Below are 16924 nucleotides of genomic sequence, written 5' to 3'. Positions count from 1 at the left end.
GGTTACGCCCGTTCTATTAACCGCCCTTATTATTCTAGTCGTTGCATCGCACGCATTCTCGTTAACCCTAAACCCGCCAGGATGTCCCGCAGCATGTACTACGATTCCGGGATCTCTAGTCCCTCCTACGTCGCGATTCAAACGAATATTTCTCTTCTTAATGTCTTCGTATTTCTGGTCAATTTATTATCATATTTTTTTTTATTATCATAATTTATCATTATTTGATTTAATAAATAATGATTTAATAAATATTCTGAAAAAATTTTATATAATGGAGATAAATGATCTAAATTTTCTGATAATAATAAATTTAATCATATTTTTACGCGGTTTAAATGACGGAAAAAAATGAGAAAATTAACTAGATAATTTAACATATATATTTATTGCATATCGATAAAGCGTATATTTCCCATTTTAATTTAATTGTGGAATAAGAATCGCGATACTTAGAGTCCATTTTATCCGAAATTATCCGCGTATATATCGACAGAAGTTCTATTCAGAGAAACAAGTGCTGCGGGATATTTTTGCATTCGTCGGTGTATTCAATTTATTTCGCTGCAGCCAGAATCCTAATAGAGTAAGATTGAGCGGGAAAAGCTCATACGCGATGATATACTCATGTTTCTGGAAACAGAGAAAGAGAGAAAAGAGAAAGAGAGAGAGAAAGAGGAGCTTTCACTCTCGCTATTTCAATTTCAACTTTTATGAAAGTTTTTAACACCCTCACTATTCAAAGGCGCGGCCACTCTTGTCCGGTAGTTTTATTCACTCTCTCTCTCTCTCTCTTTCTTTCTACCTCTTGCATTGTTTAAGATTTGGAATAAACCGCTCAGAAGTTCGGTGCATTATTTCTCTCGACGGGTGGATGCCTTCTCACGATTTCACCGCGGGGGAAGAATATTTCGGTTTAATCCTCGAATGCTAATCATCGCGTAAGCGCCTCCTCCCCTCTGGTAAAAGTTTTTGATGTTATCATCCACAAGGAATTATGTCACGCAGCTGTCACATCTTATGGTAATCTCGTTCAGCTCCTGAAGTAAAGTAATGACGAAAATCGATAGAGCATGATTAACTTTTCGATCCATTGAGCAAACCAATTAAGGAACAGAGAAGCCTATCTCGGGTAAACTGGGCGCATGAAGACTATCGTTCGTACTCTTCAGGATCGCGAAAAGAATAACGAAGGCAAAATGAAAGCCACCAATGAGAATTAATATATCGTTCTATATTAATTTTATACTGGAAACTAATTTCTTTTCGTTAAAAGGATTTTACATAATATTTCGTGTGTGATGTAAGGTCTAAAAATTGTCTCTTGATAAAAAATATCAAGATGCCAAAAGTTTCAAAGTTCCTAAGCGGCTTAAGACTAGAGTTTTTTTCAGAATTTAACTTCAGGAGGAGTCAAAAGATAACGAAACTTTATTCTTCATTTAATTCCGAGCGAGTTTCATTTTAACAAAGTATAGTTTGAGGTTTAGGAATCAAGATGTTGTTAAAAAATGATATGATTTAAAAAATGAAACGTAGCGTGTCATCAAAGTTTCGTTAATGACACGCCGAGTGAGAACGAGAATAATGATCGCGTTATGAATCAGCGAAATGTGAGTTTCCGCTCTCGGCGCAGCTTTTCAGCGCGATAGATCGGCGCTTTTCATGCACATGTGACGATATTCGATTATGAAAACGTTTTTCAGCCAATTTAAGCTATTATCGACGAAATGTCGCCGCTCCAACCCTACGGACGATGCAACAAATCACAAACGCGACGGAGCACAAAAGACGGGGCGCGGCCGTTCGTATTCTCGCCGACGAGACTGTCGAACAAATCTATATATATATATATCGAGATTTTCTGAGAACCCTCCCTTCTTCTTTCTGTTATTTCGCGTTTTCTCGACCGTTCACTTGCAGCTGTATATAACGTAAACGAGCGATCGTTACACGTGGACCCACCGCTGTTGGATAACGGTTTCGCGAAAGAATCCGCGAAACGTCTATCAGGTTGCGGTGGAACGAGGAGGGAGGGAAATAATCGAGCTCTTTCCCCGCCGATCTCTCTTCTATCATTGAAAGCAATAACTATACTCCATACCTCATCGGAAGAATTTCTGTGCTTTTATCCGTTTATATATCGTAGATTGTTCCGGCAATAACGCGGCACGAGCATTGGCCGCGCGACGCCTTTCGTTAAGGTCTTAGGAAGGAAGATTCGATCTTAAAAATTAATGGGGAGGATAATTTAAAGTAAACTCGTGATGCATATAGAAGAAAAACCGCGAGATGGATCGATCATTGTGACGTGACGTAATTAGCTTAAGCCTTTTGGGGCGGAATGTTTCGCATGAAACCGCATTGTTAATTAAATATTTAATGTTAGTAACAGAATTAGAAAAGTGACTCCCAAAGGCTTTCGCGGAATTTCCGCTGTGCATACGTGCATGTGTGGTTACAGAAACTTTAACACGCAGCCCAACATGCGTTTAATAAAACCGTGTTGTATCTCTATCGATTTTATAATTATGTCTAACATGTAATATTAAATATCATTTTATTTTTTTATTTTTATAATAAAGATTTATTTTCATTTTCATTCTAATGATTAAAAGATACAATATAATATTAGACTTTAGTTTATTTTTATTTTTTTTATATGAAGATAAGGGATTATATTTTCTGTTTCGTGAAAATATATATTTCATGCTTGGGTTTTTTGAATTTATGACAGTAGGGGATTAATCAAATGGATCCTCAAAATCGCCGGATTTTCTAATCTGTCACGAGCATTAGTTTTGACTCTAGTCCGGCAACACTTTGCAGGCTGTCCGAGTATGTGAAACCGCTCTCATGCGAGCGCTTGTACTAAATTTTCATAATTCTCATCCCGACGATCCGTAATCTCATTTGCTCGACGCTTTTTATTCAAGGCTGGAGACTCTGGCGTTCATACGTAATTAAACCTGTACAATGAAACTCGAGATCAAAGTATTAAGAACACGGTTATCGCGCTGTAACATTGTAATGACAGTTGACAGCCTACTTCGCTGCAAGACGTAATGGAAAAAAGCGCGAGTCACCGTATCGTTTTATATCGCTTTAACTAAATTTTACGTTTGTAAAATTCTAAACTTCTTCAATTCTTCATTTCTGTTGAGATTAAAAGCGATAATCTTAGATTTATTATATTCACGTAGATTGCGTAAAAATAAATGTCCAATATAAATGTCAGAGGGTGAAAATCACGACTTTAATTTTACTCTTTTTTTTTCCCTTATCACGTGAGAATTTATCGCACGTGCGTGTACCATACGATCGATGAGTTGCACGTAACGCGAAACAACAATAGCGTGCTAAAGAAGTTAGTGTCACAAATGAGTAAACAACCTGAAATAGATATACTTTGAGTTTGCTTAGGGAGAGAAAGGGCTCCTTGCGACGCACAGCTTGCCGCGATAGGCCAACTTTAAATTGCGCCGTTGAAACTTTCATTGCCTTTCGTAAGATAGATAACTTGGAACGGTGTTTCGCGTAGCGAGGATTCGCGCACGCGTGCGCTTGGTGAAAATTGCCGTGTAAAATGTCGCCTCGTGCCCCGCGCGTCTTTATGCAAAGGAGTTCCGGCGAAATTACGAAGTGCGCTCGTGAATCGTTGCATTACGGTATATACACATAAGCATCGTTGTAACGTGTAATATTGCGCTTAGAAGCGTCTTCCGATGAAACAATGAATTCCATTATCAATAAACAGCTTGCTAGAAAGACGTTTATTCAACCTTTGATCTCCAATGTGCGATAAACGGCAGAATTTATCGTGGAATTATCTACAGAATAAAATTTTAAAACTAGAGAGAAATAAAGAAAATAATAGAGACAGGATGTCTATTCCCTTGAAAAAAACATGTAAAAGAATTCTTAGGGATTTCTTTTGTACCTGAAAAAATCAGGGAATTCTCATGGAATTTTATGGGAACTCAGGAAATTCTCAGGGAATTGCTATGTCGAAAATCCAAGTAAGTTATGTATTTAAAATATATTATAAATATATATTTATGTGTTTATATACATAGTCAATGTCTTAACAAAAATGCTTATGCTCTTACGAAAATTATTCAGTTTTTTTCAGTACCTTTACAAATAGTACTTGAAATTTAAGAGAGACTCTGTGTCTTTCCTTTGCATGAATGAAAAACATTAGAAAACGCATACAATAAAAAATTTATTTTAGAAAGTTGCACCAAGAAATCTTTAAGATATTTTTTTTTATCTGGAATTTAGAATAAAAATACTTAGATCAGGGAATTTTTTTTTTTTTTTTTTACAGAATTTTAATAGATACCCTGGAAGAACAATGTTTAATATAAAATTTACGGTAGTAATTTTCAACAGATTTGATTTATTCGTGTTTCCAATTTGTGCCTTAAAATGCAGATATCGTAAAAGTTGTATAACACAAATACATTCAATCTGCCATTATGACATTGGGAAAGCACGTATTCGGTATGTATGCAACGTAATTCCGGGTTTAGTCAGGATTTCCAGAGCTTGCAGCTTTCGGGTATTAGCTTTTAATATCGCAGTAACTGCAAGTTAACTTTGCAACTTGGGAACTTTGCGAATCGGCAACTGCCAAAGTCGCGCGCGAGAGTAGAACGACGTCGACGTCCATTAATACTTCATGAGCGAGATAAAATTGGCACGCACTCGAGTTTATACTTATCAGCAATCCCCGAGCGATGGATTTGTTGACTAATTTCATTAAGGAATAGTTGCCGCTCTCAAAAGACCGAACGCTACTTTGTGTGAGCCGCGCCCTCGAAGCTGCGTGTCTGTAATTAAATGGCACAGCAGCAGAGATATATTACTTCCCGTAACTAATGTACCAAAATCAATTGTAGTAATGCGCTGGAAAGGGGTGGGGGTGGGGAGGGAAGAGGAGGGGGAACAGGGAGACCACGAAGAGAAGAAAAATTGCACTATCGATTATCCGAATCGACTAGAGAGGACGAACGAATTCCGTTCAATTAAATCATCTGAACAATTTATATTTTATTTTATGTAATTTTTTCTCCACTTAAGAAGGATTTTCTGAAATTTGACGGAAGTTACGCAATTTTTAATTGCAATTATCAAATGTAAAAGATGTTGCTTCTCGTGATTCATTTTGAAACTTCTGATAATCATGTTCACTGTGTAAAAAATCTTTAAAGTCTGAAATCTTAAGTCGGCGATATTGTTTGCTCAATGAATAGTTTCAAATTATGTGAAAATTATAACGCTGTTTCAATTTAAGGTTGCTCTGCTTATCTATATATAATTCGTACGAAATTAAGGAATATCCGCTTTTCGCAAATTGCTTCCAGAGTTCCTTTGACGAATAACCCCTAATTTGTTGTAAAGAGGCAGCGTATTTTGGATTAACGCATACCCCTAACCGCAGGATTTAATCCTGCCGCAACACTGTCATCCCCGATTATGACAATGAATTATCAGCTGCCGGGCGGAGTCGTCCCGGGGGTCCCGGAAACGACCCGTCGACTTGCTTGAAATCGATCGATCTTCATTTTCGCGAAAAGGCGCGAAGAGGAGACGGAGAGAGAGAGAGAGAGAGAGAGAGCCCGCAGAAGTTTCGCGATTCGCGGATACTCGCGCGTGAATGACGGCAACGTGCGACTCGGGGTCGTTCAAGATTGATGCGATAGGCTAAATTAACAGGATGCTTGAATTAATCCGTTCTAAATAACCCCGAGTCATCTATCTTACCAAGCCGGCGGAAATGCTGGCGACTTAAAGCGTGTTTGCAAGGTTTCCCCATCGGTTTCCGCGGGCAATAGAGAATTCATGAACGTGCCCTTGATCTTTGAATTTTGAAACTTTGTGGGATCCTTATCTCATTAAATATGTAATAATCTCACACAGGTTACGCGTTTTCATATTCTATAAAGCTAGCGGGAAACTGCAAGATAATGCTGACGTGAAAATATATATTATTTTATCATCTCTTGTATGTAACGTATTTAATCTGTTTAGAAATATATTTTCACCAGTCAAATTTGTTTTCAAAATAAAATTCATTTTTTAGTTTATCTCAATAAAAATTTTCTTCGAATTATTCCTTGTTTTTTAAGACTCAAAATATTGCGTTTATATAATTTTCTCACATGTATTTTATATCTTATTGTATCAATCGCGATGTTCGATAGGAAGAAACGGTTATTTCACGTAACACATCGCCGAGAATTGAGAACCGGCGGAGAACAATAGATCTGATTAATGCGTAATCGCATCAGAGAACGGTACCGGCAAGCAGCGGTCAGTCAATAGTCGCAATTTACACCATCAGCTTTCTGATTGTATCTAATGGTAGCATTCTGTCAACGGTAGCCGCTTGATAGCTCAGAACGGGAACAACTCGATAAATTGGCATCCTGATGGACTGGCACGCGATCCATATGGAAATTGCGCGCCGTTTCTGTCTAGCAGTGTTCTTGGCTATTAATGGAATCGCCATTTCGCGAAATATCTTCGTCACTTGGGGAATTAACGAGAGATAATAATAATCGACTAAATATATATGCTCGCTCGGGATATCGTCTTGGTGTGTGATGGCATCGAGCTTGGTGGACGATTTGTCTTCGCCAGCGCCCCTTTATCGCGCGAGTATCTTAGAGTCGCAACAGGTGTTCTCCATGTGCCACAATGCAGATATCGAAGAACTAATTTCTTAGTAGCGACGTTATTCTAATGCGTGCAATATTTTTTCTCTCTCGCATACGTATACCGTGTAAAACGACGATCTCTTTCTCAGATTATTGTATTATGTATGAAAATAAAGTCACATTTCAGAGATAAGAAAAAAAGGACAATGTATTAAAAATATTAGGATTATTCGCGCGAAAAAATTGATCTGTCAAATTTATGGATATTTCGAAAAAAATATTTCTTCTATTTTGCAGATATTACTTGGCAACATCGAAACACAATTCGGCGGTTCAGCATTTATATAGAGTGTCACTGTTAGACATGGACCATAAGTCAGTGTGTTTAACTTGTAACATTGTCAGAGAGAAGGACGGCAGCCGCTGTTTATACAATAGCGCTATATTCTCCACTGACAATTCGCATTACGTGCTCACTTGCGCTGGTCCTGGAGTACCCGACATAACCATCTACAACAAGGTATGTTATATCTATATGTTTCTATGCACTTTGCGCAGTATCTTTAAAAGCTTAAACCATTTTAAAGCTTGAAAAAATTTCTATTGGAATAAATTTCTATTGAAATAAAAAAAAAAAGCTTTTGGAAAGGTAAAATTTCCCAGCCGTTTAATTTTGATAATATTGATAAAAAAAAAAATATGTATAAAACCAGATCAGATGACGTTTGATAAGAAAAATATACGAGACTAAATAATCGTAAATGTCGAGACTTGTATTTCGATATTTTGTGCGTGTATAATTCCAAACTAATTAATATTCTATTCAAGATGATAAACACATAATATATCAGATTACATACCTCTAATTTCACAAGAGAACGTAACAGATATTTCGTGTATTCCCATTTTCCTTGATATTAATTTCGGCTTTGAATTCAATGTTATTATGCGTTCCTCAGCGCGTTTGATATGTTTAACCGTTACATCATATGCATCGAAGTTTATACAAATTTTGATCCTATGCGAGAGAGAGAGAGAGAGAGAGGGAGGGAGGGGGAGGGGGAGGAGGCAGTTGATGCGCGCATTCTGCCAAATTCCTTTTGCTCTCCGATGCAGTTGTACAAATCGTTACATTATACCCGTTAACCGCAAACGCAATGATCTTTTCGTATCGCGTGCTCTCGCGTATTTGCATGCAATATAGACGTATGGATGACAACCGCGTAATTCTGCTAGTGAAAGGTATACGAGGTCCCGGTTACCTATCAGACCACCGAATCGAATAAATTCTGTTACAGCAATAGAATACGCGAGTGTACTATGTACGGTTTAGTCCTGGTACTGTACCGCGAGTAATATACGAGCGGCTTGCACAGTACGGTCTCTCTCTCTCTCTCTCTCTCACATACACACACACACACACACACACATACTCTCTATCTCTCTCTCTTACGAGTCATGTATATACAAAGCTCGTCCTCGAAATTCCGCCCGCAAAACACATTGCGCTCGCGATACGATTCGCTCGGTCTAATCGGATCGGAATCACGCCGAGACAGATTATCGCGACACTGTTACTGGCTTCGTAAAAAGCACGACAATGCTACACAGAACGCAAAACACAATGGTACCTGACTGTAATAACGATACATTAAACTGCGAGCGTTCTGGTTATAAATATTTCCTCGTATTGTTTTTGAATTCGTTTCCACCGCGTGGGAAGAAGATATTAAGCATAGAAACTGAAAGGCCATTTATCTCGATGCGATTGTGCACTCGATAGTGTAATTAGAAATTGCATAGCAATAAAACATTTTTTAAATGTAAGATCTCTTAGATTATATATAGAAAAAAAATTATTAAATTATTAAATTATTATATTATCAATATTTGCATTCTGAGATGATAGTGTTGCGAAAACTGTCAAAATTTTGTCTTTATTATAAATGGTCTCGCTATCTGATCGCATGCTTGTTTCTCAACTTGGTCACGTTTTGAATCAATTTCTAATTTCGTTACGCAAATAAAACACGTTGAGAGAAATGTGGTGCAATCAGCAACGATAACATCGACGATTCAGAATCACATTGTGCGTATAAATTTAATAACTTATACAACGAACGAAATAGCAGGAAGTGAAATAAAAATCGTTACATATGTCATATATAAAAAAAAAATCTCTTTCATTATTTTAAAGTTTATGCGAATAATAAAAGTAGCTCATCGTCTATTTCAAATTTATTTATTATTAATCTCTAAATGAATTTAACTTTATCAAAATTTTAACGAGTTAAAATATTCAATGTTAAATATTGAAAGAATTTTAATGAAGCATAGTTTCCTTTGCAATTTTTTTTCGAAAGAAAAGCATTTATTTTTCATATTATTTGAATGATTTATTTAGATTAAAATTATAGAAAGTTATTTTTCGACACACACTGTGTATGAAATAAACATAAATATGGATCATCATGATGACGCGAAATTCTTTTGATATGAGGGTAAATATTCACATATAAAAATACATATTTTTATAATCTTACAACTGGGTCCATAAATGTTATATTCATATGAGAGAAGCATTGTTATAACGATTTCATTTTCTATCCACTCAAAATGCATTTACATCGAGATCGTTCCTACAGCGACTTTATCAATTTTTATTGAAAGTATAATGGTAATCACACAGCACAAAGAGAAATCGATAATAATGCACGTTTATTATGAAATACACACAATATTCCTATTCGAAACTAACAAATATATTCCTTACAATGCATAATTCAACACCGATATAAGAAATATTTATGAAAGCATTAACAAGTATCGAGAAGAAAAAAAGTAAGAAAATTAAATAATACTTATTCACATTTATATTCGTATAATTGATAAGATATGTGTTGTAATATTAAAAATTAATATGAAAAATTTATAATATATAGTTCTTCACGTATAATCCTAATGACTTCGTATTACACGTGACTTTAATTGCATTATTCAATCGATTCTCCATTTATTTCCGAATCATAACACTTGTCATGATGTAGATAAATGAAGTGTAGATTCATTTTAATAAATTATGATTAGCAAGTTTAATTCATCCATTAATGACAATCCGAACCGAAACGACGAACCGCATTCAAACCTACCGTTATTCAAATACATAAACATAAAACTTCATTAACTCGTATTGGTGCAAACGCACGTACATACCTCATTCCCTTATTACAAACTCTAATTACTAGCCTCTGAATATGAATTCCGACAAGAGCGTATTCAGCAGCGAGTATATTAGCGTGTGTATTACAGCAATGTTTGGAATATGCGCCAGTTATTATCTTATAAAATATTACGCGCATCTCATTTTCTTATTCATTCAACGTTCTCGATATAATCGTACGACGAAAATTCTAGGTACTTTTTATTAATATATTTTTTTTGTTTGAAGTATCCGCAAACAATTTTAAAAAAATATAAATATTTAATATTAATTTTAAATATTTAGTAAGAATATGAATTTGCTAAAAATACACATACATCGGCTATAATTATGCATGTTATAGTAATAAATAAAAAAAGCACTTTTTTAAATGTTCAAAGGAAATATTTACTTATATTAAGCATACGCAGCTAAAACGAAATTATAATCATAAATTCACTTCTCAAAGATAAACAACCGCATCTTAATTATATTGCTCTCATATCTTTTTGATGAATCGATCCGAAATGACTTAAGGATTTGAATGTATTCAGGAGGACACTCCTCTCTCTTTTTTGAACTGACTTTCCTTTTCCCTCTTCCCACAGTCTGTCTATAATCTATCCGTCCATTTGCTTATTCGCCAATCTAATCGCACGCCCGCCATTCTCGGAAGAAAAGTTTGCGATCGGATGAAAGTTTCATTACTTTCGATAATCAAACTCCTTCGTCGGCTTTATATGATACGACGAATGGATGGAAGCGTCACCAATTATGCGAGAAATGCGGCAAACACAATGACAGATTATTCATATATTAAGAGAGTTTTAATAATTAATAATTAATATTATTAATTATCATATATTAATTTAGTAATTAATAAATATTAAAATACTCACGATGAATCCACCTAAAGAAGACTAAAGATAATGTGCATTTTCTCTTCTACAATATGTAGATAAGTTCAACGCTATATTAAGAAAAATAATTTTATTTTTCATTTATTTTGATTTTTTAATGGAAGCTAAATTTTTTATAAAAATATGTTGAGAGAGAGAGAGCTATATTTTACCTTTAAATTACATTGTCCTTAGAAATGTCTTTGAAATTCTTTCGACTCACGAAGAAGAAATAAGATACGTTTGATATGCATCGGGCGATTCCCTTGTAATCTGATTATCGTAGCGACAGACGCGGACGCGAAGGAAAAGTGGAAGTCGTTGAACTTCGAGGACGACTAACGTAAGGGTGTCGGGTACGAATCTTATGTGCTTTATCACAATCGACGGAGCGGAGAGAGTGAACTTGTTAGCGAAAATCTGACCATCCTGCGCCTTTATCCCTTATTTTCACGCGACTTAATAAACGCTGATAATTGGTCTTCTCGCCCGGGAAACCGACGACAATCAATATTAATCCAATTACGTTAAAGAGCGACCTTGCCAAACGATGAAATTCGCGCTTTTATATCGCGCGGATCGATTTGCCCTCTCCGACGCTTCCGTTCGACTTTGACCGTTTTCAATTAACGCGGATTAATTCCTGCATTTCTCTTTCTTGCTTCGCGTCAGGTCTTTATCGGCTAATTATAAAAAATCTATAATTGCGTTTAAAGAATTGTGGGCACAAGAGAACTGCGTTTTATCAACTCTTACAACAGCTCAATCGATAGCATTTGAAGTCTTATTAATTGTATTCTTAAGAATATAATAATAAACTTTTTACTAGCATTTTTTATTGCATTTGCAATTTTGTTATTTTAATGAAAAGATACATTATTATCACAGTAAATTTGTATATTTTATCTAGATTGTAACAAGTGTGCAAAATATCATTCATGTTCATTTGAACCAAACGCTTATTATTAAATTATAAATATTTCATTGCAGAATATTTTCTATAAAAGAGCGCTATAAGACTATATGATGCGCATGGTGCACATTTTTAATGCAATTTGTGCTGGAACTAATAGAGTAATTTGTTTCACGTGGATATTGCACGTACATAGACGAAGCTCGCAAACCCGTGCAAAATCCTCTCTGGAATCCCTTTGCCCATCTTCTCCGTACCCTGATGTGATTTATGGTTTTTTTTTTTTGCATGCCGATTCAATTATGTCGATATTATGATATCGGCATTATCAAAATGCTCAAAGTGATACCAATTGATGCGTGTTTAACTTTCCTATATTCTATTATCTACTTCGTTACTAGATTATTTCGCGTTGTATTGAAACGATTCTTCCGTCATCGAGCTATAAATTCGTGTATTTATTAAACATAGCAAATTTATAATTTAAAATTTTTTTAATCTCTTAATTTTAATTTTAATTAATAACAATTCGGAGTCATGGTCATTTCCGATAATTGTATTTTTCATGATCAGCAATAGAAAAGAAAGTAATAGTAATTGTTTTTTTTTTCATACGCTTTTCACCTTCATTATTAAATGTCTTGAGAAGTTAAATTAAATATCGCCTTAATTTAAATTTAACCATAGAAATTAAGAATTTTTTTAAATAATTGTAAAAGAATATTTTTTTTCTATTTTATAGTATTTAAGAAAAATATCTTTTGCTTTTCTTGCCTTCCAAAGAGTTAAAATAAGCGTGAAATTTACGCGCGTAAAAGCACAGAGACGCTTTGTTATTTCTTGGCTTTACTCTAAAATTTTATCAATTTACACTTGCACGCGAAACACGCGCGCAAACACACTTACAGCTATCCTATTGTGGTGGCAAAAAATTCGCAAGAAAAAAAAAAAGAGAGATATATATATTCCCGCCTCAATCGAAAATCGATATCGCGGCGTCATATCGCGATCGGCATAAGATTCTCTCTCCCACAAAAGCCGGAAGCCTCGCGGATCGCCTGTCATTCAACGAAGAAACTTCGGCAAATGCGGATTCGCGTGAGAAAAAGTTCGCCGCGATGCAAAATCGAGATTCACCTCGAATCGAGCGAATACTCCCGTTGAGTGCCCGGACGCACAAAAGCGTGTAGATTGCGCGCTACATTTGCCCCGATATACATCTCCCTTTTCGAAAGAGAGAGAGAGAGGGAGGGAGGGAGGGAGGGGGAGAGAGAGAGAGATGGCCATAAAATTCGCGCGAGTAAACTTGGGCGCAAAAACGGAAACCGGAAACTTCAGCGACGCTCTTTGCCGAGCATTGGCTCTCGGTCTTCTAATGTAATTTTTTTGCCAGAATGTACCGCGAACCTTCTTTTCCTCTCGCGATCCGCTGAAAAAAAAAAAAGAAACTTCAGACAACTACTTACAAAAGTGGTTGCCCTTTGAATCCAATCGATTCCGATCAGCAAAACTCCGGGGGAAGGGGAAGGGAATGTCGACTGAAGTTGCGAAGCACTTTAGGGAAGGCAAACCGCTAAACGTTCTTCTTAGTCTTACGACTTCGCCGTAAGTTTGCGATGTCCCTGTGTGTTGACGGTGTGTTATTCTCCGCCTTCGGTGTAATCTATTATGGTTATGACGGCGTCAGAATTAGGAAGCAACCGGCAATTGATGGTCCGAGGGGGAGGATAAAGATGAAAGGAAAATCGATCGTTAAGAAGATAGATAGATAGATAGAATGCTGTTATCTAAATAAATGTGGTTAATTTATCCACATATAAATACAAAATATGCATACCTTTTACATATACATATATTTATTTATACATACATTTATTTATTTATTTATTAAATATTTAAAAAATTTAGATATAACTTGTACAGTTCTTTCGGTGTTGTTATTTTTAAAAAAATGTATATATATATATATATAATATTTATTCACAAGCATAAATTTAAAGCTATTTTGTGCCTACATTGAACGAGCACCTTTTCGTTTTCAGAATTCCACATTACTCTTCGTATGGGAGGACAACAATGCGGTAACTGAGATAATAGTCGAGAGATCGCAGCCAATTGTCCAGAAATATAAAATCCCAGTTCCTGGTGGCTTTAATGCCCAGGTGAGGCTCCTGATACCACCCGGTGCTGATTTGAGCGGTTCCACCAAGTATCCCATGCTGGTTTACGTGTAAGTTCTTTAGTTTTTCAAATGAACAAAGTTTCACCTGTTTAATAAAGGTACGCAAAAGTAACGTATTACTTGTATCTCAAGAATTAAAATTTTTGCAAATAATATTCAATAATATTCAGGTATTTGGCTTAATATTAATCACATAATTAATATTTATATATTATATATTTAAATTTTTGAAGATAAAAAATTTTATATAAATTATAATCCATTTAATCTTCGCTAAAATTAAGGAAAAGTATTTTAAGATTACGAAGTTACTTTTTGTGATTTCGCAGGATCTAACTTTTTAAGATATAAAGCGAAAGATATCTCTTAATTGTTAGACCTCGTGATCGATAAAATACATCGTAAACACGTGTATTCTGGCAAATTGTCACGCACGGTACACAATGGCACTTTCTAACCACCAGCCAACGTTCTTACATTACGTCGCTTTTGGGCGTCGCGCGTCTCTCGTCGTTCACTTAAAAGCATCCATATTTTTCGCGGGGTCGACAAGAAATGTGACAACGCACTCCGCGGGCATCATCAATCGGTTCCGTCATAATGCACCTGCGAGATAAGCGTAATGGAGAGGACTGACGAACGTGCAGCAACGGAACGCAATCTGCACCGTGACGTGAAAACGAAGTTCTCCTTTACGTGGCTTGAATTAGGACAGGATGTAAAACCGCGAAGCGATGAGTCATTCCGTATTCAGTCTCACGAACGAAAACTTGAGCGGCTTCCCCGATAAAAGCGGAACCTTATCGATTTTGACTGATACTCGTCCTTATAATCATATTAATGAAAAATATAATAATGCATTTTTTTCCCTCGAAAAAAGTAATTCAACATTGATTAATCATTATCGTGAGAGCATTGCGTTTTTCGCGTTTAGAAAAAATACATGTGCGCTTTTAACAAGCACGACACTCTGGAGAGACCGATATAACTTTTCGGTATAAATCCTAATAACACCTAATTTGTAAGCGAGTCCTAGTCGAACTCGAACTTTAGAAAGTACAAAGAGTTTATGGTTGAAGTTGTGGCAATGTCAGTTTTAAAACTTGAACGATTTTATAGATATAGATTATTGCGGATCTCCGCAAGCTTCACATTAACAATCAGAAGAAAAAGATGGCAATGAAAATTATGTTTAAAATAATTGAAATTTGCTTAAGGTAATTAAAATATAATTTAATATATGCATATTTCCGCAAAAATATGTTCACTTTTGAGAAATCTTAAAAGCTCTCATACTATTTCACAATGTAATAGTTTTTCTAGACGATTGTTAATTTATTTTAGAAAAATTTGTCAAATGTCCGATCAATTTATATTAAAGCCATCCCGTTTCATATTAAAAGAGTCATTTAAAAGAAAAAATTCTAAAAAGAAGCTATAAGGATATCGTGCTTAATTTTTGAAAATTATTTAAAAAATATTATGTTCAATTTTTTTATACGAAAACGATAAATGGAGAACAAGAACATTTCTATACTTTCATTAGATTCTTCGTATACATGACAATTCATGGATAATTTACATACATTGCAAATGTATGCTATATCACACTACCCGTATTAGGTACGGACTTTTATCGATTACGAAAATGCGGAATGATGCGAAGGGAGAAGCGACGTAACTAAAAGCTAGACTCTCATAGAGGAACTATTGCCATGGTGAACGCGTCTCGTTCGCTCGACGATGGCGAATAAAGAGAAGTTTGAGTTCCAGTTCGCTTTATAGTCGAGTAATTGTACTGTCTTCGTGTTCGAAGCGGTATATTGGATCGCGCCGACTTTTCACATATCACAGGTATTCGGACGATCGCTTGTTTTCTCTCTAGTTTTTCACGTCTAATAAAATTTCCTACGTCTCGATTATCGATCGCGATGCTCAGTGTCGTTCGCACTATATAAATCGGTATTGCGAGACACAATGGAATATCAAGCCGATCGCAAAAAGTTTAACTTTATGTTAAATGAATATCCTTTCCCTAAAGAAAATTGTTTTATTTTGAATGTATAATTCCTCGAAATATTAAAGTTGCGATGCCAGAAAAATGAATTTTTTCGAACGACGCGAAAAGCCAATCGATAAATTTGTATTATATTATTTTAAAAGTGGCGTATAATCAAAGAATAATTTCCTATATTTTAAATAGCATAAGAAAAAATGTCCTTTCTTCTCTTCTGCTTTTTTTTCTCCTTTTTTTCTCCTTAAAATGTACGATAATAGCGAACGTATTAAGATTTGAATGCATAAGTTAGTGGCATTAGCACTTCATTTTCACGTGTTTTTGCACTCTTAATGAGTTTTCCATGTAAGCTCGCAATACCAGTCTCCATCGTTGGGATAAAATAGAATCGACGCGATTTTAAAAAGTACTGTTCGATGTATCGCGTTTTTATCTGCAATGCAGTTCCGATCACATCCTCTTTTTTATTCAATTTGTTTTATTATAATGACCTAAAGTATATTACTACATGATTATATATATATATCATTTTGTACGGAGATTATACGGCGTCATTTACATAGAATTACTGCCGATCAGTATAATGTCAATTGTATAAATTTGGAATAATATAACGCATTGATTATCTCTTAAACATTATTTAAATGTATACTATTTAAAACCAACATTTGTCTTACTAATTTACACGGATTGATAATAAAAAAAATAATATATGATGTTTGGATTTGAATATGATTCTACCTTAAATTAGAAAAATTATTAGGCAATAGAGCATCGCGAGATTAAGCACACACTTTGATTGATATTATTCTGGAATATTATAATAATATTGACGGAAAATTTTCTATCACGATTCATTAAAAAAATGCAGGAAAATAAAAGAACGACATGTATCACGGAAATTAATTAAACTGATGATCTAAAATTTATTCCTCTTTTTTCTTTAACATCCTTATCTTTTTGTCTTACGTTTATCATTTTCCTCCATGAGTCGATATCCGATAGAGAATGAATCACCGTAAAAGAACGACATAACGGAAATTAATTAA

General features: G+C 35.1%; 1 protein-coding gene across 17 annotated transcripts in view; it reads left to right on the top strand.

Moving 5' to 3' along the window:
• LOC126852729 (venom dipeptidyl peptidase 4-like) overlaps positions 1-16924 on the top strand; it is a 313446-nt gene that overhangs the window by 285405 nt on the left and 11117 nt on the right. For all 17 annotated transcript variants that reach the window (XM_050597830.1, XM_050597828.1, XM_050597827.1 and 14 more), the window contains 2 exons: positions 6963-7185; positions 13719-13906. In XM_050597830.1, coding sequence (XP_050453787.1) covers positions 6963-7185; positions 13719-13906 — 411 coding nt within the window. The remainder of the gene's footprint in view (positions 1-6962; positions 7186-13718; positions 13907-16924) is intronic.

Source organism: Cataglyphis hispanica, chromosome 11, assembly GCF_021464435.1.
Source record: "Cataglyphis hispanica isolate Lineage 1 chromosome 11, ULB_Chis1_1.0, whole genome shotgun sequence".
Lineage (NCBI taxonomy): Eukaryota > Metazoa > Arthropoda > Insecta > Hymenoptera > Formicidae > Cataglyphis > Cataglyphis hispanica.
This window is presented reverse-complemented; position numbering and strand designations above follow the sequence as displayed.